The sequence below is a fragment of the Salvia splendens genome, chromosome 4, assembly GCF_004379255.2.
Source record: "Salvia splendens isolate huo1 chromosome 4, SspV2, whole genome shotgun sequence".
In the NCBI taxonomy this organism is placed as follows: Eukaryota; Viridiplantae; Streptophyta; class Magnoliopsida; order Lamiales; family Lamiaceae; genus Salvia; species Salvia splendens.
The window spans coordinates 40,116,349-40,139,812 of record NC_056035.1 but is presented as its reverse complement, the minus strand read 5'-3'; the positions used below and the strand labels follow the sequence as shown (position 1 = coordinate 40,139,812).

The window sequence follows — 23,464 nt, the reverse complement described above, 5'->3', positions numbered from 1 at the left end:
AAAATGTGAATTATAATTCTATATATTAATTTTATAATAAAATGTGGGTGTGAATGAGACAGTGAAATGTGAAGTCCGTTATCAAAATGAAAAAAATGAAATATGACACACTTTATCAACGAACGAAAATTGATACAAGAGACAAACTTTCTTGGACAAATGGAGTATGATTCTTTATATTAGTAAACAAATTTCATGAGTGAATCCCCATTAATTATAAATCGATAGAGATGAACAAGTGATATGATGAACTATGAACCAATCCAAATCATTCCAACGGTTTGCCACAAAAATTTCAATTAGTACTACTCATTTCTCCTTATTTAAAATCACAAAATGATCAACACCATAAAATCTAAGTGGTGGACCTTCTACAAACTGATGGATCACAAAAACAAACAAACAAAAAAAATAACTAAACCTCTCTCTTTCTCTAAATCAAATAAAAATCAGCCATGAACAAGGCCAGAAGATAGGGCCATGAGCAAGATCGCAGCTTCCTTCTCATCTTGAGGGAAAACTCGATGAATTGATGCTAATTTATTGCTCAAATTTATCAAGAAATCCTCAAATTCCATCTTCTTCCCAATACTATTTCTAGTTGATGATCCACCACCACCCACTTTGCACCGTTTTGAGGCCTTCACCTTCATCGGCTGCGGTGGTGCCACTCCAACGTTGGTTGCTGCCGCGGCCATGGCGCGCCTCGCCTTCCTTTGCCTAATCCCGCACGCATTGCAAAGAGACTACACAATTTGTTAGCATATAGAATCATGTGAATATAACTAAATATGAGGATGATTAAGAGATAAAATGTGTTTTGACAAAAACAGACGCCTCTCTCATATTTTTATTATAAAACTATAAATTAATTGCATATTAAACACAAAAATAGGTAATTTCCAGATTTAATTTGTTGTAATCTTTAAAAACACGTACTAAAATCAAATGAGACATTTTATGGTGGACGTATAGATAATTACCTTGGGGCCTTTAGGACCACTTCTCCAAAGAGGGGTCTTGGTTGTGTGGCAATCCGAGCAAACCCTAATAGGGTTGTAAGATAAATTCAGACCAGACGAGGCCATCATCACCTTCTTTACTTTAATCTTCGCAGCATCGAGCCTCTTCGCCTTCGAAGATATCCATTTCACTCCATTTTCAACCTTGTTTTTTATCTCGTAACACGATGATGATCCTCTATGACACCCATAGTACTCAACCTAATTAAGACCAAGATCAATAATTAGTTATGTTGATGTATTATTTATTACACATTAATAATACAATAATATAAATAAAAATAAAATAAACCTGGGGCTGGTACAAATGGGGATATTGGTAAAACCCCATGTGATGATCTTCACTTGGATTGAAGAAAACATGAAAAGGGGCCGAAGACGAGACAATTTGATGTCGCTCGTCATGCTTTTCGATGTTATACTCCGTTTGCTCCATATGAGAAAGACAAGGAGAAAGGTTAAGGTTCATAGGAGATGAAATTACACTTTCTTGATCAAAAAAATGATGAGTGAGGTCTTTTAAAAGAGGGGGTGGGGTGGGGTGGGGTGGGGTGACATTCACGTGACATCATGACAACCAAACAAAACAAAACAAAAATGAAGAAGTAGTAAAAAGCAAGGAGCAGAATGCTACCACATGACCATTTGACACAACCCTATCTCCTAAACTTCTATTCCTAACACACCAATGCTTTTTATTCATGTTCAATTAGGAACATAGATTCACAGTCTTAGTAAATAGGAAAGTTGTTAATTGGTTTATTTAACCATGCTTGGTTTCTTAGGTATGTTATTTCTATCTGTTTGTTTTACTAGATGGGAAGGGCGACGGGCCAAGAGAATACTCCTTCCTCCACGACCCATAAAACGATATATTGCCATCTCGATTTTCAGCAAGTGTACCTCACTAGGTCTACTTAATTAATTTACAAAAAGTTGGATCTTCATTACGCTGATAACACATTCAATAAATTTAATAAAATTCATGTCTTTTACAACATATTGGTGTGTTAGTTCAAGAAATATATTATATATGTAAGAAATCACGCTTAGGTTATTTTAGCGAAACAAACACGCGGCCTAGGCTGGAGGGGTGGACATAGAAAAAAATAAATAGTGGGAATTATGTATTCACAAAAAAATTCCTAACTAGTATAAGGATAAACTAAAATCTACTAGTCTTTAAATATTTAAGCAAATAAGGTGGTAGCTATGTAGTACTACATGCTAAGCAAAACTATGCTAATTATAACTAGATGATAAGTTTTTAATTTTGTTAGAGGATTATTTATTTAGTGGTGCATAATCAGTGATCGTGTACACACTTTTTTAGTTGCAATTTACACATCATCGAAATCACTTCAAAATATAAACAACAAAATCAATACAAAATAAAGCACTTCAAAATGTAAGCAACAAAAAATGCAACGAAATCTAACGAATAGTACATTAAAAAAAAATTCTATCTAAAATCATTATCCAAAATATGTACTCGGTACTCCTATAACGGCTGTCTGCATATAAAAATGATTGAATGAGTGTGAAGAAAATGTGTAGTGATTAATAAGAAATGAAGCCAAAAAGCATTGAATATATGTGAAGGCAAAAGACAAGAACACACCCCACACCCATGCTAGGTATCTAAGTTTAATTTAATTTGGTCACTTACATCTAAAGTTGGTACTGTTTATCATCTTTATTGTAATTTGTGGTATTGCTTATGGGAAAAATGGTCCAAAAATATTCTTGTTTGCTTTCTCTATTATTTTATCCATGTAATAGTTGGCCAATTGTGTACATTTGTAGATTACAATTGGATAATGGATATTTTTATGATCAATTTATTACAACAATAATTTCTTTTTGTAGTCTACACGTTTGTTATAACATATTTGAATGCGAGAGGTGACTTTAAGTGCAGTACTATTTCATTGAGTTTATATGATATATCTAACTAAAAATGTAATCAAATAAAGTGTTGATTTTGTTTTGTGTCTCCAATTTTGAATGTTTTTTTTTTAAATTTCCACATTTTATACTTTACAAAAAAAACTCTCAGCTTTGTGAAAAATTATTTACGTCTCACTTGATATATTACGATGACGTAATAGCTGAATTCTTAGTACGCAGATAGTGAAAATCTCAACCCCACTATAAAATTGTGAGTTCGAACATCTCAACCCCACTTAAAAAAAATCTCAAACATATATAGAAAATCTCAAACACATGAATTAACTACTAGTATATGTTTTCTGCTTTGATAGTGAAATTGTAAATTGTTTTTCTTTTCCACACTGGAAATTGTTACTCTACTCTCTTTTATATATAAATGCACGTGAATTTCCTATCCAAGAAGGCAAGAAGTTTCCACTTTCATCATTATTACTCCATCATTGGCTTTGGCATTTGCTTATTTACATTATCACAAGGAGATATTTGAGGACCCACTATAAAACTTTGTGGAACAGTTATATGAATCAAAATTCATTAGAAAAAGAATCGTGAAGCATGAAGAAATTCATGGTATCAATTTGTGGGACTTTATATATATTTATTTTTCTTATATTTATACGATGATTCTCAATACTTAAAACACTAGTTATGTGAATACAATATACTAGTATAAAGGACTGATCAGTTCTTTTTTTTATTATGGTACGTTTTTGTAATGCACAATAACCATTAATATTTTATATTTATTCCATTAATCAAAATAATTAGCAATAAATAGTATAATTTAGAGTACATCACGATGGTAATATTAGATAAGATATATGGTGATTAGAATAAAAGTAGTACCATTAGATAAGAGAAGAGGATGAAAAGTGATTTATGTGATGATGGAGGAGACAACGTATGCAGTCTAATAGTCACTCTTTTGCATGTTGTGGGACTAACACACAAGATTGTGACATTTCCTCATTCACTTTTTAATCTCTAATAAAATGTTCTCTTTTTTTTAATTTGGGGGCCCTGACTAACAATATATTTTTTGTCCAATAAGAACTACACCAATCATATCTGTAAAAGGTGAAGTATAGTTTGGTTGTTTTATTGGGTAACATTCACATATCATGTGTGATATTATGCCATCTTAAGAAATTGAGCATGTATGTAGATTTTGCTATAATTAATTTGTATCAAGCTAAGCAAAGTAACTTAAGAAAGTAATACTATTACCATCATAAAGTTGTTTATTTTTCATATAACTTTATGTAGTCAATGTTGTTTGGTTTGCTTTTGTTTGCGCTATAGGGTGCCTCTCAGTTTGGTTTAATTTTTTTTTATATATAAAAGAATATAAATTAAAAGGTCACGCAATGGAAGATTCAGATCTGAGACCTTTGGACTTAGGCATTTACATCTCGATCATTTGACCTCATTTGGTTTCTCTTATTTTATGTGTGTGTTACTAATTTATAGTATGTTATTGGATATGGAGTGACTTTTTGTTGTGTGCTCACCACTTTTTGTAATTGGACAAGCTTTTTCTCTTTCGAATGTAAATATGTAATGAATCAAGCTTATTCACATATTGATAGAGTAATTCATTAGTCAAGCAAGAGGCTCTCCATTTGCTTTTGGTGTGATTTTATTCTTCTGTTTTAATGAAACCGTAACTAGATAGTAACAAACCCGACTACTCAATCTTTTGAATTTTAACACAGATAAAAAGGTTACATAATCATTTTACAAATACAAATAAAAGATTGCGATCATATGATTTCCAAATAATTCAAAACTCGAGTACAAAAATAATCATACCCTACAAAAAGTACTAAACAACAAAGTACTACTAATAATTGCCAAATTATGAAATGACAAAATAGATAACACTCTGGCCACATGTCACATTGTTTTTCAATAATTAACCAGCATGGTAATTGCACGCCTTCACGGGCGAACACAAAAAATTATTTCAGTACGAGCTATATATTCTAAATTTTTAGTTACGAATTTTGAGTAAATAAAGTACTTTATTTTTTATGATGACAAAGGCTTTTGCAAAATAATTCATAGCTATCAAAACTTCGACTATATTGACTAATGATATATAAAAATATTTTTTAGCTTAATCCCCTCGTGCTTCTACGTGTGCCGTCACTACCCACACTACATTTATGTTATTTTCCAGAATTTGTAAAGTTCAATGGGTATCCTTGGAATATAATTTATGAGTCATTACTTTCAAAATAGAACTTAATTTTGAGTACACAAATACTAATCTTAATCCATGAGGTTTGATTGGTGGTAAGGCATTGAAAAAGCTATAATCACCAATAGAAAATGATGAATATGACTGAAAATTATGTTTCATTTGATTTATCTATTAATACTCTTTATTTTCTTTTTCCAATGCGTGGATATTAGACATTTCTTTTAACCTATAAAGTCGTTCATTGCATTTTGAAATCAAATTAAATGAAAAATCGCTGCCCGTGGTATTCAAATCTCATCAATGCTTGAAATTCAAGGTAATTATCCCAAATAACTAAAACTATTGATTTACTAAAAATATTTTATGCTATAAATAATATTTTTACTAATATCCATCCTTTTTAATTTTATTATAATCACATCTCCGTCTAATTTTATCCGTTAGCTATTAACGATTCAACTAATTTTGATTGATGAGATATCTACATAAAAAATCAAATTTATTTTGGATAATTTTAGACAAACTATAGGAGACAAATTGATAGTCACACAGTAGTAGAGAGAAACCAACCACTAATTTTGGGTGATAAATCAAGCATCAAATCTAAGAAGGCTGTAAAGAATCCATTAACTAAAAATCAATAAAATAATTAATCTTCTAAAATGATATCCTACACTCAACCACACATAGGAGTACTACATTAATATCTTTTTTATCTTATCCCACTTTATCAATGAATATTCAGGCATAACCATCAGTGAATTCAGAACATAATTTTTGGGACGGATTCATTGGTATTTTCTTTTAAAAAAACTTGCTTGAACATGAATAACTGCATGCCTTTGGTATTTTACGTGCATCATTACTCACATTTCTACATAAACATGAACTATGTATAGCTTTTGCATTTATAATCATATGATTCACATCATAATTGAGTTAGAAATATATGGATACATCCTTTCATATCTACACATATCTTAATTCTAAATCATATTTTCTCAATGAAATTTACTCAAGTCCAACACATACATAACAAAGTTTCATATATATGTATTGTATTGTATTGAAGAACAATGGTGGTTTATATATTCAATGCATCACATACACAATCAAGATCCTTGTTGTCTTGAAACACATCTTTTCTCTGATGTCTCCACCTAATTTTTCGGGTGCGAAGATCCCTTCTCATCCGGATGCCATCTTCATCAAGTTTGATTTCAATTAACCTTTTTACGCACTGCAACAAGTAATTGCAGGTCTTCATCTTCACTTGGCAGACGAAATTCAGTCCTTCCTCGTCATTACACATGGAATGAGAAATGCTGTCAGCCACATCCGTTATGTCAAAGACAGTTTTACACCCTGCAATGGCTTCAGCTTTGGTGCACTGCTGAATACAGCTCAGGGACGACATCTGCGTGTCGTGTTTCCATCTTTTTCGGCCTTGTCTTGGATTTTGAGTAACTGAAAAGTCTTGGACTGTTCCAGTAGCAGAATAATGCAAAAGCAAAGAGCATCCTTCTGTGCTTAAATGACAGTGATGCAGGAGCAGGATGCCTAATGGAATCCTCCTTAACAATAGGTTTTGGTGGATGCCGAATCCTTTGGTATTGGAAGTTGAAACGCCAACTTTCTCTGCGAGAAGCTTAACATATGTGTCTCTATATTCCTTGAGCCAAAGAGAAACTGCATAAGTATCCAGCTCGTACAAAGCTATTTCATTCTTAACGCATGATTTGGGCTTCTTAGCCTCCTTATCAACGTTCGTCACCTCGCGGCATTTATTTAGGCTTGAACACTTCTTTAACCACAAATCCGAGAGTTTGAGTAGATAGTCAGCTGTAAGGTGCTGGGTAGATTCACTCATGGGGTACAGAAACCACGCAATGAACTAACTTCACTGCCTCTGCTGGACTAGTTACTTCCGGAACATGAGTCACGCAAGGTTTAAGATACCCAGAGATGGATTCTGAACACAAACTAACGTTATTGGTGTTGCAGAATATCATCATAGATGCAAAAGAGAACCAACATGGGAAGTTCATTACCATGGCCCTGTAACATGATAAAAATAAAAATCAACATAATAATCAGCTGAAGCTATATTCATATTGAGGTTGGATTGATGACATACCACATAGATTGATGATTTACTGAATTTATATCTGTTGCAGCTTTCCTGGATGTTTTGTGCAAATGACCTCCAGCAACAGATTCCGAGCTACTTACTTTTTGAAGCAAATGTTTGAAATACTCCTGGCATATTGGCCCAGCCAAAATTCTCAGTAACTGATGCTCATAGGGAAAGTATGCAGAAGAAAATGGCAGCTTTGATCCGATATCCATGGATATACCCCACCACATAGGTCTGGATATTATATCAAGCATGTGCCCAACAATCTCACTCTGGAGTTCCATCAGAGAAGCCAAACCCCTGTTATTTAAATCCAAGCCTACCAATTAAGTGAAAATACATTAGATCTACTACAGTTCACTAGTTATTAGATGCGATATACAGTAGAGTTGATGTGCTATCCCTACTGTTTCTAGATTAAGATATCAAGTTAACATCCTACATACGGACAGAATATGAGACATGTGCAATTTCCTTTCTGCGAGCATAATCCTATGTAAAGATGTTGCAACATTGTCCAGCAATGTTATAATTAAAGAAGACTTTTTTTTGACAAAGATGAATAAATATGCTTACGTCATTAAGAACCACTTGTGCAACAGAGCCCTGGTCTCGATGAACATTGATGGTGAAATCACCAGGGAAATTATTTTGGATCTCCAATCTTTCCTGTCATAAAATTCAGTTTTTAATGAAAGAAATGGCCGTTTAATGAATTCTTGCAAAACTTGTGCTACATCTTGCTTCAGAATCATTGGATCTAAATGCCATGACAGTAACCTGCAAAGCAGTTTTCAGAAGATAAGGACATTAGTGGCAAGCAATCAGGTAAGCTTTCTTCAAATAAAAACCAAACTGGACACTCAATACTGTTGAAGTACATAAAAGTTCCAACTGCATAGCAGCCTAAATTAAATTAATGCATCTCTGTCTGTCAGTTTTTACTAGCGGAACCAAATTGAAAAGGTTCAGCGAGAGTCGGATTAGTTGGATAGCAGTATCTAGACATTCAACTGAAAACTATAAACTCATGTGTATAACTACATGATACTGCATTTGTGTATTACTGTGCACATATTTCAAGTTTCTGTTCCCAATTAAAAATGTTTATGTACTTGATTGAGACCCTCACTCAACAACAAAGAAGGGTTAGGTAGAAGTAATAACAAATGACAATCTCTAACAGTTGTATATTTATATCCAAGTGCCTGAAAACTATTCCAAGATCTTATTACTAAAAACACAACATGGTAGAAAATAATAAATGAAATTTACTGCATCTTGATAAAGCTTCATATCGAACTAAAGCCAACAGCATTATTAGCGAAAGCGTGTAGATTTGATTAGCAATGATATTTTTCGTCTTTCTTGAAAGAAGGTTGAGAAATGGCCAGGTATTGAATAGTATTCATAAAAAAACACTCATGGAACCCACCTCAAAGGTATTTCACCATTCTTAAAAGTGCATTGCTTTGGTATATAGCGAACGACGTTTGCAAGAGCAGTAGCATTCACATTACGACACTTTGCATCAAGAGTAGAATCAGACAGCAATGCATGAGGAAAGCATGGTGCAAGCACTGCCACTCTGAAAACGTTGTACAAAAGTGAATAGCAAAGATCACCTGCAGAACAAGATTTGACTTAATCACAAAAACACAACTACAATGGGTGATGAAATGTATAGGCCAGCGCTACCATCACAAACTTTGATGGATTGATTAACTTTTAGCTTCTTTGATCATTAATCCTCCAGTGACTCAATCATATGTATCGTCAATTTAATCTATCTCTCAAAGTAAATACACGCTATAAATTAGCAAAATTTCCATTTCAGGACATCTACAATATCACTGCCTACTTCAAATATGTATGCACTTATTTTGCCGCCTTAAAATGCCAATTCACCAAGTACAGGATTGTAATTCACTTTCTGCTAATAGGCATAACATAACCGGAACCTCTGTGCAAAAGATAAAGAGTTCATCAATCAATTCAAAGCCATTAGTATTTATCCAGTCTTAGAAAAAGAGCCTTTCTCATTTCACACAATAGCATCCACAAATTCAAATGTAGAGCATGAATGTTAGTGTTTCTCCTCACTCTCAACATCATTTCCACACTCCTATCTACATACTTCCTTATGGTTGCTAATATCATGAAATTGATTACATTAGACAACAAAACACCAAACAATATGTAAATTTAACCTTTTTGCCCATCCAATTTCTCCAGAATATGAGCACAATCTTCCAAAACATTAGCACAATCACTTTTCAATATCAATCCGCCAACTCTCAAATTCATCTGTTTATCAATTCTCGCCACCTTACACTCGATCGAAGACGACAAAACAGCAATCAAGGATTTCAACGTGAACTCAATCACCGAATCATGAACCTACAAAATATCCGAAACCAAAAAACAATAAGAAAACTATTCAGGAGGAAGAATAATAAGATTTACAGAAGCAGACCTGTGGGACAGTGAAGTGCATAAGCGAGAGAGCGGTGTCGAGAATGCGAACCGCCGCGGCATCGCTCGGATTGAGCGAACGGTTCAGATTCGATATGGCGAGAGATACCTCATCACCGGCCATCGGGTCCGGTGATCGGAGATTGGACGCCAGCACCGCAAACAGGGAGCTGATCTCTGGAATGTTCGCCATTGGAAATGGATTTTCAGAGTGAGAATGTTTTGCCGCCAAAAACAGAATATTTCTGACCCTATTCCCATCGCCCAACCTCATATTTTTCTTTTCACAGAATAAATAATTAATATAGTTATAAAGACTTTCAACAACGGCTCTCGTAGCTCAGTTGGTTAGAGCACCCGTTTAGTAAGCGGGAGGTCTTGAGTTCGACTCTCAACGAGAGCAATATTTTATTTTTAGACTACATAAATAAAAATCACTTGGACATAGGGAAAAAGTGACAAAATTATATTAAGGAGTAGTTAGTAATTGCAGCGTGTTCTACCAAATTACTATAGGTAATGGCATGATTAAACCTACTCAACCAAATTGAATAGTTTGAAATTTAAGTGTCAGATATATTTTATTAAAGATTTGTTTTCTTAACTGGTCCATGTAATCAAGAATATTTATTACGCCTACTATAAAATTGAACTGAGCCAAATATATATATGTAAATTTGTACATAACCAAAAAATGAAGTAATCGATTTGGTTGGATTTTGCAACCCCTTCTAATGGGTGCCTAGCTACTGACCAAATTTTGGAAGTTTATGCATTAAATCACTACAAAAATTGACCTTTCACTGTCCATACAAATCTGACTGTTAATCCTATTTGTGATAAGGTTAAATTGACAAGAGAGAGCAACATTAAAGATTCTGTGCGAATATTCAAACAATGGGATTGTAATTTCCATCCACATTACACACATTCATCGCGAAGACAATCGAGCAGCTGACTTTTTCGACGAATATGGTGCTCATGGTCTATGATCTACAGTTCATGCCTCCCCTCGTCAAGAAGCTAGTGAGCAGTGATCGAGGATGGACCAGTTTGAGATATCCCATTTTTGAATTACGGTTTATATACTATAGTTGAATTTGCCCTTGCGACTCTCCTTAGATTGTTCGATTTTGGGTTGTCCATTCGTTTTCTTATTTACAATTGATTCGATTTTTAGAGATTGGAGTGAGTAGGTGACTCGCCTCATTTTGCAAACATATCCTCTCGGGCTCTCACCCTTTGGATATTTGATTAATAAAAATCAATTTCAACTCTCATCAATCATCCTGAGTAGAATTGGGCATAGTGAAAACCCATCATTTTTCATCAAAATGTGCCAAATAAATGCTGAAAATTACTACAGTAAACAAATAAGCAAGATAAATCTTTTCAACTGCACAATTTTCTTTACAATTCACCTGCCTTCAAAATGTGTCATCCACATCAAATCAATTAACCTAAAGACTGCGAGCACAACTTAGTCGATAAAACGTTGGCCACGATTAAACGATAAGCATAATACTATTCCATATAAAACAAAACCCCATAGTCAAAACCCTAGTCAACTCCACCTTTAATTCTTTTGTCATTTTTCCAAAAAAAAAATCAATCAAATATTCCACCGAGAAACTCCAACAGCGCCGCGTCTCCGCCGTCAATGCCGCCGCAGCCGTCCGTCAAAAACCCTCCCAAATCCACGTCACCCTCCCCGATCTCACGCGCCTCGGCGTCGGCGAGCGTCCACGCGCTGGAGGCGGTGGCGGCGCGGCCGACGTCGACGCTCGCCATGACGGAGGAGTCGGAGAAGGAGAAGGAGGAGCCGCACGACTCCTCGTTGCCGTTGATCGTGACGTACGCCGACGACGACTGGACCACCACCGGCGAGGAGTAGGGGTCGTCGATGAACCTCACCGGCGGAGGCGCCTCCAGCATGTCCAGAAGCTCCGAGAGCTCCGACGCGGTCTCCTCGTCCACCACCAGCCACTCCGCCGCCGTCTCGCCGCCGTCTTCTTCCTGCGCCGCCGCTGCCGCCGCCGATTCCTCCATCTCAGACTTGTGGTGCAGTCAATTTGTTAGAGAGAGAGAGAGAGAGAGGAGAGAGCATTAATCTGCATTTAATGGCGGTGTGTGTGTGTGTGTGTGTGTGTGAGGTGAAATGGCGAGAGAGGCGTGTGTTGTGCGTGTTTCAGTCTAGAGAGAGAGAATGGATAATAAGTACACGCGGCAGAATTGGCGGGAAGGATTAGTGGATTGATGCTGATTAATTAAGGGGGTTTTGTGTGGATTACTTGAATAAACTGATTTAATAGGGTGGTTGGAAATACCATATTAAGAAAGGTTTTGAGCAGACTGTATCGCACTTTGTGCTGATACAAAAAGGACATTTTTTTTGGAATTATTAGACGCGATAATGAAAATCAAATGGTTGAGTATTCGATTTTGTTGCGTCGTTTTAGAGTACTTGAAGTGAGGAGGAGTAATCAACGTTTCAATTTTCGTTTAAAAAAATGTTGCAATTTTTTATTTTTATTTTATTTTTATTTTTTGTCAATTGCAGTGTTTCTTAAAATTTGAACGGTATGGCTGCGAAGCAGCCCGTTTTCCGAGCCGGTTTGGACATATACGCATCACTCGCTATTTCGATAGTTCAGTGTCGGAAATATCGATTGTCTTGATTGTGGTTGGCCGACGCTAAACCAATTTTTAATCTATATATTTTTATTATTCATCTTTTTTTAAATGAACCTACTATTATCAACATTAACTTTGGTGATTCGAGAGTGAAGGAGACCATTATATAAGTATTAGGCTTAAGTTTATAACTTTCAATTTGTTGATATGTGATGGAGTACGTACTAAACAAGCCAAACAGCAGTAAAGCCCATCAGCTTAAAGCCCAAGAAAGAGTATCAGTTCGGCATGACTAAAGAGTATCAGTCCGGCATGACTAAAGAGTTCAGTTCGGCATAACCAAAGAGTTCGGCCCCAGCCTACAGCTCGGTAAAAGCCAACCAATCAAACTCTGCTCTCAGGTCGGCATCAAGCTCTACTCTCAGATCGGCAAAAGCTGCTCGGCAATAATTCAGCAGTTCGGTCTCAGTATTCGACCGAACTAGGAGATAGTGGACTCATGCAGGATTTCCACCTCCACTACACCCACGATCTATTTAGTGGTGTCAAGCAGTCATTAACTCATGCAGGATAGTGAACCCATGCAAGATCGCCACGATCTCCACGACATCCACTACCTAGTAAATGGTGCTGCATGCCACGATCTTGGTTCAATGTATAAATAGAACCTAGATCAGATAGATAAAGTTAAGTTCTGTTAAGCTCTCTAGAGATAAAAAGATCAAATAGCAAGTCTGTATTGTAAGCTGTAGAAAACAGATCAAGCAATACAACTCTGCCCTCTTTTCTTCCCGTGGACGTAGATTTACCTCAGTAAATCGAACCACGTAAATCTCTGTGCCGTGATCTGTATTTTCCTGCATTCATCACCATCAAAAATTCGCCAAACCATCACTGGCGCCGTCTGTGGGAACAGAGAACCAAATTTGTGATAAAGCGAATTTTTGACCCTTTTTCCACCCCAAAAAAAATGCATACCAGATCACATAACACCCGTGCCTCCGTCTGTGATAACCATGAGGAAGCTAGTCCAGCAGCCCATAGGCCTGGAAAGCAGCCTCGTGAGAAATCTACTTCCAGTTCTCACGGAGAAGGAACAAGCCGCTCAAAGACTCATCGCACCGAGTCTTCCCAGCAGCCCGATTTGAACGAGGCTGTCAAGCTGTTCTTGGCTGAGAAGCAGGATGAGTTCTAGGCCTTCCTGCAAAAGAGCCAAGAGCCGAAGACGAAAACGGTGGATTCTCCTTCCTCATCCAGACATGAAAGTCACTACCGCAGTAGTGCCGTGTCTTCCAGGAAGAAGAATCCTCAACCCCGACATATTCCTGTTCCTCCTCGGTACCGGAATCACAGGAGAACTCCATCTCCTCCATACCGAAGAGATGTCGGGTTCGCCATGTACGGAGCATTGAAGACTCCGTTCTCGGACGATATCACCCGAACTCCCCTTCCACAGAACTACCGAACTCCGTCGATGACTTATGACGGGTTGGTGGATCCTCATGACTTCCTGGGACGCTATCAGTATAATATGGCGAACCAGGGTCTCAATGAGGTCCATATGTGCAAGCTGTTCCCCGAGCTGCTTATCGGGAACGCGAGAAGGTGGTTCGATAGCCTCCCCCAAGGCAGCATTAGATCTTACCGAGATCTAATGGATGCTTTCCACAGGAGGTTCTTTCAGAAAGCGGAAGCCCGAAGCACTTCGGCTCAGCTGCTTTCTATACGTCAAGGTCGTGACGAAAAGATCAGCGACTTCATGACGAGGTTCCACAAGGAATGCCTACAAGTAGATTATCTCAATGATCTACTTGTCATTTCGGCATTCCAAAATGGAATCCTGCCCGGAGCTCTCTACAGAAAGCTCGTGGAATGCAGTCCGCAAACAGCTCAAGAGATGTGGGACATTGCGGACCAGTTTTCTCGTGCCGATGAGGCAGACCGTCGAAAACGGTCTTTAGACAGCTCATCTAGAGAAGACAAAAAGAAGCCCGATCATAGCGATCAGAGGTTTCCTCGCCGAACTCCTTCCCCACTAAAGGAGGGATAGCGGTCATCCGAGGTGATCAAAAAAAGCGCCTGTTTGCAGATTGCGCTTAAAAGTGCCGAGCAATCAGCTCGGCACCATCAAGCATAGCAATCACAGCAGCCGGAGTCAGAGGCAGGCGAAATGACCGAAGTCACACCGGAGCCGAACTCGATGGTGTACGGCACTGAAGCCGTTATTCCGGTTGAGATCGGCATACCCAGTCCCCGAACTCTAAATTTCTCCTCAGAAATGAATGATGACGGACTGAGAGCCGAACTAGATCTGGCCGAAGAAAGAAGAGAATTGACCTGCATAAAAGCAGCCAAGTACAAGGAGCAAGTAGCCCGGTATTATAACCAAAGGGTGAAAAAGCTGCAATTTCAAGTGGGAGATCTCGTCTTGAGAAACAACGGAGTAAGCCGAGCAGAAAAGCTGGGCGAACTCAAACCCACATGGGAAGGTCCATATCGGGTGCCAGAAGTCCTCGACAAAGGGTCTTACAAATTGACTCACATGTCAGGAGAACAAGCACCCCGAACATGGTACGTTTCCAACCTCAAAAAGTTCCATTTGTAAGAGACAGTCCGGTCAGTCTTGTGTCTAGTTCGGTCCTAGGGGTATGTGCTTTCTTTGTTTTTTACTTGCGTTTTTGTTTGTCTATGTGCGTTTTGTCTGTCTATGTGCGTGTCGTCTCTTACAAATGTTGCTGAGGTATCTTGTTCTTCGAAGGCTGATCCCCTTTTTAGAACATATATAAGCCAACGATTGTGAAGTCAAAGCTTCTAAAGAGGATACAAGACCACAATTCAGCTTAAACAAGCAGTTCGTCTGAAACGAACTGCAATAAGCCAACGATTGTGAAGTCAAAGCTTCTAAAGAGGATACAAGACCACAATTCGGCTTAAGAAATAAGCACTTCGTCTGAAACGAACTGCAATAAGGGAAAGTCCGATCCACGCGATAAACCTCGCCGAATTAGGACGACCAAGTTCGGTCAAAGAAGTTTACCTCATAAAGACCGAGGACGACCATGTCTAGTCAAAGAGGTTAACTGCATAAGACCACTTCGGTTAACTGGGAAAGTCCGATCCACGCGATAAAACTCGCCGAATTAGGACAAGGGAAAGTTCGATCCCGGCAACAAAAATCGCCAAATTAGAACACAAACCAAAGACGAGTCCGGTCAAAGATGTTTATTTCATCAGACCAAAGACGAGTCCGGTCAAAGATGTTTATTTCATCAGACCAAAGATGTTTATTTCATCAGACCAAAGACGAGTCCGGTCAAAGATGTTTATTTCATCAGACCAAAGACGAGTCCGGTCAAAGATGTTTATTTCATCAGACCAAAGACGAGTCCGGTCAAAGATGTTTATTTCATCAGACCAAAGACGAGTCCGGTCAAAGATGTTTATTTCATCAGACCAAAGACGAGTCCGGTCAAAGATGTTTATTTCATCAGACCAAAGACGAGTCCGGTCAAAGATGTTTATTTCATCAGACCAAAGACGAGTCCGGTCAAAGAAGTTTACTTCATAAGACCGAGGACAAGTACGATGAAATTTTTTCGCTAAGCTGTAAATACAGTGTTAGAAGCGAAAACAAAATTTCATTTTTCAAATCTTGTTCGGCACACAACTCCGCTACCCTACGAGATGGCGTTACGCTATTACAAAGGACTATCCTACTGTCCAGGGTTGCTAAAGTTGAGCCATCTATTCACAAAATCCTCGTGAAGCTGAGTTCGGGCGTTCCAGGCAGCTGCAGAATAAGCAGGTCGACGAGATGCTCTAATCGACCTGCCACCTCTTTTCTCAGCTTCGTCTAAAGCCGAAGAGTACAGCCGCTTCCAGTGAAGTACCTCCAGCTCCTTGAGAGTTAAGAATACAAAGCAGCTACGTCAGTTCGGCATTTCAGCTTACCGAGCAGGTAGTAAACCACAACAGGAGTAAGAGAGTACGAAAGGCTATACGAAGACACAAGAGCAGAAAGAAGAATTTTTTCATTCATAAGAAAAAAATTTTTTTCTACACAAGGGCTTCAAGGCCGTTTTACAAGAAGGAAGAAACTAAACTAAGAGAAGGAAGACGAAATCATACTCCGCTAGCTTCGTCTCCGCCTTCTCGGTGAGGTTCAGCTTCCTTCTCCTTGTCTGCTTCAGCTTCAGCCTCGGCCTCCCTGCTCTCCCCAGCCTGCTCGGCGCCACCGTAGCCGATCTGCTGCGCCTCCTGCTCGGCCTGCTCATCGCCGGTCTGCCGCTCATGCTGCTCGGTATCACCCTCTCCATGGAAAATTGGAGCGGGTGAAACTGACCCTATGAAGGCAAAGATAGCCTCCATGTTCTCATCGCGGTCAGCTCGGCAACTACGAACTTGGTCTGCAGAAAGCAGGACCAAGGACGAAGCAAGCTCCCCAAGCACCGGCAGACTCTGAAGCCGAGCTGCTATCTCTCGGCCGTACAGCGGCAGGATGACTTCGGGACCCTGCTCGGCTTTATCGGTCATCAGTTTCAGCAGATCACCGACAAAGGCTGAAAATTGGTTGCTCAGAAAGAGTTTCTCCGCGAAAGCACGGAGAACCTCCCCTTGGGCAACCACGGCAGCAGCATCCCTCCGTTTTACTGTCGCATTTAATGCAGTCACGCGCAAGGCACGTCCCCTGACGTCAGCCTCCCCCGTACCTTTATCCAGAATGCTGAAGTGACTCGCTTCGCCGAAGTGATTCACTTCGCTTTTCGGGGGGGTAGTGATGGAGTACGTACTAAACAAGCCAAACAGCAGTAAAGCCCATCAGCCTAAAGCCCAAGAAAGAGTATCAGTTCGGCATGACTAAAGAGTATCAGTCCGGCATGACTAAAGAGTTCAGTTCGGCATAACCAAAGAGTTCGGCCCCAGCCTACAGCTCGGTAAAAGCCAACCAATCAAACTCTGCTCTCAGGTCGGCATCAAGCTCTACTCTCAGATCGGCAAAAGCTGCTCGGCAATAATTCAGCAGTTCGGTCTCAGTATTCGACCGAACTAGGAGATAGTGGACTCATGCAGGATTTCCACCTCCACTACACCCACGATCTATTTAGTGGTGTCAAGCAGTCATTAACTCATGCAGGATAGTGAACCCATGCAAGATCGCCACGATCTCCACGACATCCACTACCTAGTAAATGGTGCTGCATGCCACGATCTTGGTTCAATGTATAAATAGAACCTAGATCAGATAGATAAAGTTAAGTTCTGTTAAGCTCTCTAGAGATAAAAAGATCAAATAGCAAGTCTGTATTGTAAGCTGTAGAAAACAGATCAAGCAATACAACTCTGCCCTCTTTTCTTCCCGTGGACGTAGATTTACCTCAGTAAATCGAACCACGTAAATCTCTGTGCCGTGATCTGTATTTTCCTGCATTCATCACCATCAAAAATTCGCCAAACCATCAATATGTTTAAGATATTTTGACACTAACTGACTAACACATTTGTTTATCACTTCATCCTAGAATAAAATGGCATGCTTGGCGGATGAAGTACCCTTTGTAAATTTATTGATTTGTTGAATTTTAGAAATAGTAAGACTCGAGCCTTGTGTTTTATAGGTCAAACCGATCCGATCAACTGAATCATAAATCGATAATTTCGGCAATTCGCTTAAATAGCTAATCAGTCGAGTTTTAAACATTTTTCAATAGAATCTAGCATGGTTGCATCTCCAAGCCGTTTGCTACAAAATCAAATATTATGAATGTTGGAAATCATGATGTTAATTAAGGAGACAAACAGAAGTAAAATTATTTATCAATCAAAGCCCTTCTTAATCAGTTTCCATAAGAACAAAGAGGGAGATAATTGAAGTAAGTGGCTTACAGGAGCTCGTCACTCTACCAACTCTACGCTGGCAAGAAAGCCAAACGACCCTCCCTAGCTAGTCGATCTTAACAGACGAATAAATCTTGCGAACGAACCAGAAGCACGCGCAAAAGCCAATGGTGCCGGTGAGGATGAAGAAAGCATAAGCAATGTACCCGAAGTAGAGAATGGCCGAGACCACCTTCGTGATCTCGAGCTTCGTGCAGAAGTAGAAGATGGCATACAAGAAGAGATAGATAGCCGACGATCCGGAGGTCAAGTAGGGCATCCACCACCACCGGTAGTCCTCATTGCACAGCTGGAAGTAGCATAACACGACGGTGATCTGAGCGCAAGTACCATCAGAATCAACAAAGAGCAGAGATTGTATACTTTCCTAACTGCCATTGACGGAAAATACGAATCAACAAAGAGGGAGATAGTCAAGATGGAACCACTTCCCTCGGTCGATCTTGCGTATAACCTGATCAAGCAAGAAGAAACACGATCTCAAGTATTGCAGTCAGGGACCGCGACCACGATGGATGGCATCGGGGCTGGACTCATCGTCCGAGGAGGGGCAAACCAGTCCGGCGGCGGCTCGAGGGGCGGCGGCAGCTGGAACCGGCGAAGTAACGACGAGGACAAATCGAAGCTGGTTTGTTCCTATTGCAAGAAGAAGAAACACACAAAGGATTCGTGCTTCGAATTGATCGGATTTCCCGATTGGTGGGAGGAGAAACACGGCAAGAACCCAACCGCCCCACCGCCTGCCCGCACACCCTGGAACCGCGGCGGTTACGCGGCTGCAGCAGTCGGAGGAGATGGAGGAGGTTTCCCTCACTCCATAAATCTGTCTGTGATTTATTATTAAGTCAACATCCATAAAGCAAGTATAGTCTATGATTCCCCAAGAATTTCTTCGGTGGTTGACAAGATTAGGAACGAAATCGAAATTTAACCAATTTTCTTAATTTTTCCGACAATCTGTCTATATAAAAATTTGCTTCATTCGTCCAACTTAAAATGATTCATTCCCTTTTTTCGGGATGTCTCAATTAAAATGATACTACCATAATGTATCTTGAAATTGAAACACCACTTTTTTTTCAGTTGTTATTTTTCTATTTATCTCATAAAAGTACTAAATAAAATTATACAGCGAATGAAAAATGCTCCAATTTAATGAGGCAAAGGAATCAAACAGATTTTCTTAATGGAGTCCAACTATTCCTTTCAATTATCGGAAGGGCCCACATGAAGCTTGACTGAATTATCTGAAAATAGGCTTTGTCCTAGCGGCAATGAGCTTAAGCATTATTGTATAAGGTGCCGAGTTCGAGCCCTCTTGACATCAGTTGCAATTTCCTCTTTTCTATAGTATAGGAGTTTATTTGTAATTTACTCCTTTATATAGGAGTCAATTATTTTTTAAAAAAATAAATATAAAAAAAAAGACGGCGAGCTAAAATCCAAAACAAAGCCACAAAAGGAGAAAAAAAACAACAATGGCCTGGAATTCTGAAAATATAGGCTTGTGTTTCCTACATTATAATTACTCTAGCCCCCTATTTCCGAAAATAATCAAACATAATTATAAAATTGAGCAATTATATAAGTGTACATTAATCAACGTGACAGAATTCTGTCTTCACACGATAAATTGACAGTCATATCAAATGATTGTTGAAAATTAGAGCATCCACAACGGTGGACGGACGGCGTCCCTCCGTCCGTGCCTCTGGCAAGCACGAGCTCCGCCGCCGCTGTACTCTTGCCGCTGGCGCGGACGTGCTCTTAGCTAAGAGCACGTCCGTGCCAACGGCAAGAGCACGAGGCGTCGACGTGGCATGCTCTGATTGACCCGTTGATTTATCATTTTTTATTATTATTTTTTAAAAAATCGAAAAAATCTGAAAATTTTAAAATTAATAAAAAAAATATTTTCCCACTTCCTAATAAAATATATCCATTTTTTCCACACTTTTAATTTTTTTTTTCATTATTTTTACCCCAAAATTCATACTTTCATCTATAAATAGTCTCATTTCAAACACAAAAAAATTACACTATACCAAACAACTCTCTCAATCTCAAATTTTAGGATTTTAATTATGTAATTTTTAATTTTTAGTATTTTAATTATGTAATTTTTAATTTTTAGGATTTTAATTATGTAATTTTTAATTTTTAGGATTTTAATTATGTCGTTTTTATTTTATTTGTCATTTGTAATATTATTTAGGTTTTTTTAGTGAATTTTAATATTATGGAAATGTTTTTGTTTAATTGAATTGTGCTCGTCCTTGCGGAAGAGCACAGTTGTGGGTGTTGTGCTCTTGCCAGAGAGCAGACAGAAAAAGTGGGTCCGGGCCCACAACCGTGCTCGCTGGCAAGAGCACGGTTGTGGATGCTCTTAGCTCCAATATGCATTTAATTTGTCTCTCTAGTCAACTTCTCAGAGTCAAGAAATATTGAATATAGATATTAAAATATGCCATGATATATTGTTATACACTCCATCCTTTTCCTAGTAATACGGTGATTGACCTGCCATGGGAAATAACAAACAAAATGTAAAATTAGTAATATTTTAGACCAATTTTAAAGTTCGTGAGAAATACTAAAATTTGACCAAAGTTCGTGATTTTACGGTCCAATATCCCAATTTTATAATATTCGAAAGCATTCATTATTTTTACAATCTAATTGGATAATATCCATTTAAGAAAAATAAATTTGGAGAAACTATAATTACGAATAAAAATATTTATATTATTATCAATTATACCTAAACTTCGCTGCCAAATTGATCTCTCATCTTCTAAATGCGTACTCTTATAAACGAAAAAATTGATAGATTATTTATTTTTGTCAGAGTAACATTAATTTGTTGCAGAAAGTCAAACATATGATATCTATATAGGATATCTAATTCACAAACAAGATATTCACAATGAATATATTCTCAAGCTGTTTCGCTCATTCAACGAAAATACCATCAATTACTTTTTAAGGAAAATATATAATTCCTTGAAAATTAACAAAACATCATTTAATGTTAATCATTATGGTCAAATTATGCACAATTGATCTAAAAATCAACAAATTAATTTGTTTGTTGTTTGGTTTCCTACTACATTCTACTGGTGTGCAGATGCAAAATATTGATTTAGTAGCTAGAAGCTATATATTTTGAGACAATTATTTTCTTAATTTTTTTCAGATGGTACTTAGTATGTGGAGGTTACTGTATAATTATTCACACAAAATATAAAAAAATTTCAAATGGTATGAATGTGGAGTAACAAATAAATAGTGCATGGAGTTTTTTATTAGCTTAAAATAGTTTGTCGTAAATCAAGTAGTGTTTTTTTATTTATTTTTTTGGTTCTCAAGTAGTATGTATATATATGCGTACGTGGCATTTACTATATGGCTTTTGTGTCAATTTTCAGAAAATCCATAATTTTATTTTAATCATAAAATTTCAAGATAATTTTCTATTGTAGATATGAAATAAATTGTAATTTTCAATAGATAAATGGACTTGACTTTAAATCTTCCATAACCATCTATTAAATGGTGCTCGCCCTTCAGATGGCTTGAGCATTTTTCTATGTATCAAAAATTTTTTTGGATATTATAATGTGTTTTACATAAAGCGTGACATGGTGAATTTGTTTTATAAAGTTGGACTTTTGTTAGCCCAATAGTTATAACTAAAAGCCCAAAGCCCAGTTCTTCCACATGAAAAAAATAATCGGTTCGCTTTTTTTATTTAGGGAAAACATAATTGATCTGTTATTGGGCTTCGTCACATCATAGTTTAGAACTTAATATTTTAAAGCCCAAATAAATAATTGGCAGCCATGATGCAATTTTCGATAATCGAAAAACTAAAAATCTACATCATGAATCTATATTACAGCCTCTTGTAAAATAATATTTTGATGAATTCAAAAAATGATTTCAATTTTCTATGTTAGTATTCAATAATAATATAATTGTCAAATTTTGATTCGTCTCACATTTTTTAAAACCTGAAAATTAAATCACGAAGTTTAAAATTTTCATATTTATTCTATCCTTATCTTTTTCGGCGAATTTCGCGCTGACAGTATATTTAAAACACATATACAAAGCATTGTGGTTTATTTTTTCTAGTTTTGAAAAGTGTATGACATATCAGAATTTGAACATGTTTCGTAAATTATTTGACAATTTACTCTATTTTAAAGATCTCAGATTTCGTTTTCGTGAATTATTTTACAATTTACTCTATTTTAAAGATCTCAAATTTCGTTTTCGTAAATTATTTGACAATTTACTCTGTTTTAAAGATCTCAAATTTCGTTATATGTAGTACACATGCGTCCAATTTAACTTTAATTGGTAGGGCATTTTGTGGACTTCCTATTATCAAGCGAGTCTTGAGCTTACATAGAAAAACAATTTACACATTTGCATGCATGTTCATAATATTTAATGTTGAAAACATGACTAATTTGGTTTTGGTTGATTCTAAAGGGAACAAATTATGTTGCATGATTGAGATATTCGTGGAAAGGGGACCAATGTTAAGTTGAGATAATTAAATTCTACTTTAATGTTGTGCACGCGTGACAAAGAATAGAAAGGGATGTTTTCACACTATTATTTCAAACTCAACATTATATTTAGTAGTAATAATGTTTACTAGCTAGCCATCTAGTGATGATTGATTAAGTTACCTTATATATATATATAAATGCTCAAAGCCAAATTAGTTGTGAACTTGTAATCTACAGCAATGCAAAAACAAAAAAGAAGCAAGTAGAAGGAAACTAAGCTAAATCATCCAATAAAACTCTGCAATCGGAAAACAAGCTAGCATCGACATAGACAAGAAGAAATATCGAAATAGTAACAAGTAAAATGTATCTAAGTATCCTAACCCAAATTAAAAAAATTGTAGAAAGGATAGCAAACAAGAATCAAGTCACCCCAACACGCTCGATAATCAGCTTCAAGCACACGAGTAAGGTCAAAGCGTTCATCATCTTTGTCGATTATCCTTTAAACTTTTTATCATCTGTGCCATCAAACAAGCAAACATGGAAAGTTCGAACACCATCTTTTAATCCAAGTCCAGAGGTGCCAAATAAGATGATTAGGTTGTCATTGAAGAGA

General features: G+C 37.4%; 2 protein-coding genes and 1 non-coding gene across 3 annotated transcripts; 1 reads left to right on the top strand and 2 right to left on the bottom strand.

The window, feature by feature from the left end:
- Window positions 1–280: 280 nt before the first annotated feature.
- On the bottom strand, window positions 281–1,497 carry LOC121798739 (putative GATA transcription factor 22). The gene is made up of 3 exons (XM_042197883.1): window positions 1,315–1,497; window positions 984–1,223; window positions 281–746 (listed from the first exon to the last, which is right to left on the bottom strand). Exons 1-3 carry the CDS (start codon window positions 1,489–1,491, stop codon window positions 450–452), a joined length of 714 nt encoding a protein of 237 aa, XP_042053817.1. The 5' UTR covers window positions 1,492–1,497; the 3' UTR covers window positions 281–449.
- Window positions 1,498–6,210: 4,713 nt separating this feature from the next.
- On the bottom strand, window positions 6,211–9,994 carry LOC121799234. Its single transcript, XM_042198561.1, has 6 exons — window positions 9,795–9,994; window positions 9,529–9,718; window positions 8,754–8,943; window positions 7,895–8,098; window positions 7,319–7,618; window positions 6,211–7,239 (listed from the first exon to the last, which is right to left on the bottom strand). Exons 1-6 carry the CDS (start codon window positions 9,984–9,986, stop codon window positions 7,044–7,046), a joined length of 1,272 nt encoding a protein of 423 aa, XP_042054495.1. The 5' UTR covers window positions 9,987–9,994; the 3' UTR covers window positions 6,211–7,043.
- A 128-nt stretch (window positions 9,995–10,122) lies between these two features.
- TRNAT-AGU lies at window positions 10,123–10,196 on the top strand. The gene has a single exon. It is a non-coding gene; the product is annotated as a tRNA-Thr (tRNA).
- Window positions 10,197–23,464: the final 13,268 nt, after the last annotated feature.

What these genes read in the sequence shown, in the direction of transcription:
- LOC121798739 (XM_042197883.1), bottom strand. Translation starts at nt 1,491, where the DNA reads ATGAACCTTAACCTTTCTCCTTGTCTTTCTCATATGGAGCAAACGGAG. An exon ending in CCCATTTGTACCAGCCCCAG is followed by an intron (nt 1,224 to 1,314) that starts GTTTATTTTATT and finishes GGTCTTAATTAG; the next exon opens with GTTGAGTACTATGGGTGTCA. An exon ending in GTGGTCCTAAAGGCCCCAAG is followed by an intron (nt 747 to 983) that starts GTAATTATCTAT and finishes CAAATTGTGTAG; the next exon opens with TCTCTTTGCAATGCGTGCGG.
- LOC121799234 (XM_042198561.1), bottom strand. Translation starts at nt 9,986, where the DNA reads ATGGCGAACATTCCAGAGATCAGCTCCCTGTTTGCGGTGCTGGCGTCC. An exon ending in AATGGTGAAATACCTTTGAG is followed by an intron (nt 8,099 to 8,753) that starts GTGGGTTCCATG and finishes ACTGCTTTGCAG; the next exon opens with GTTACTGTCATGGCATTTAG. An exon ending in GTAAATCATCAATCTATGTG is followed by an intron (nt 7,240 to 7,318) that starts GTATGTCATCAA and finishes ATCATGTTACAG; the next exon opens with GGCCATGGTAATGAACTTCC.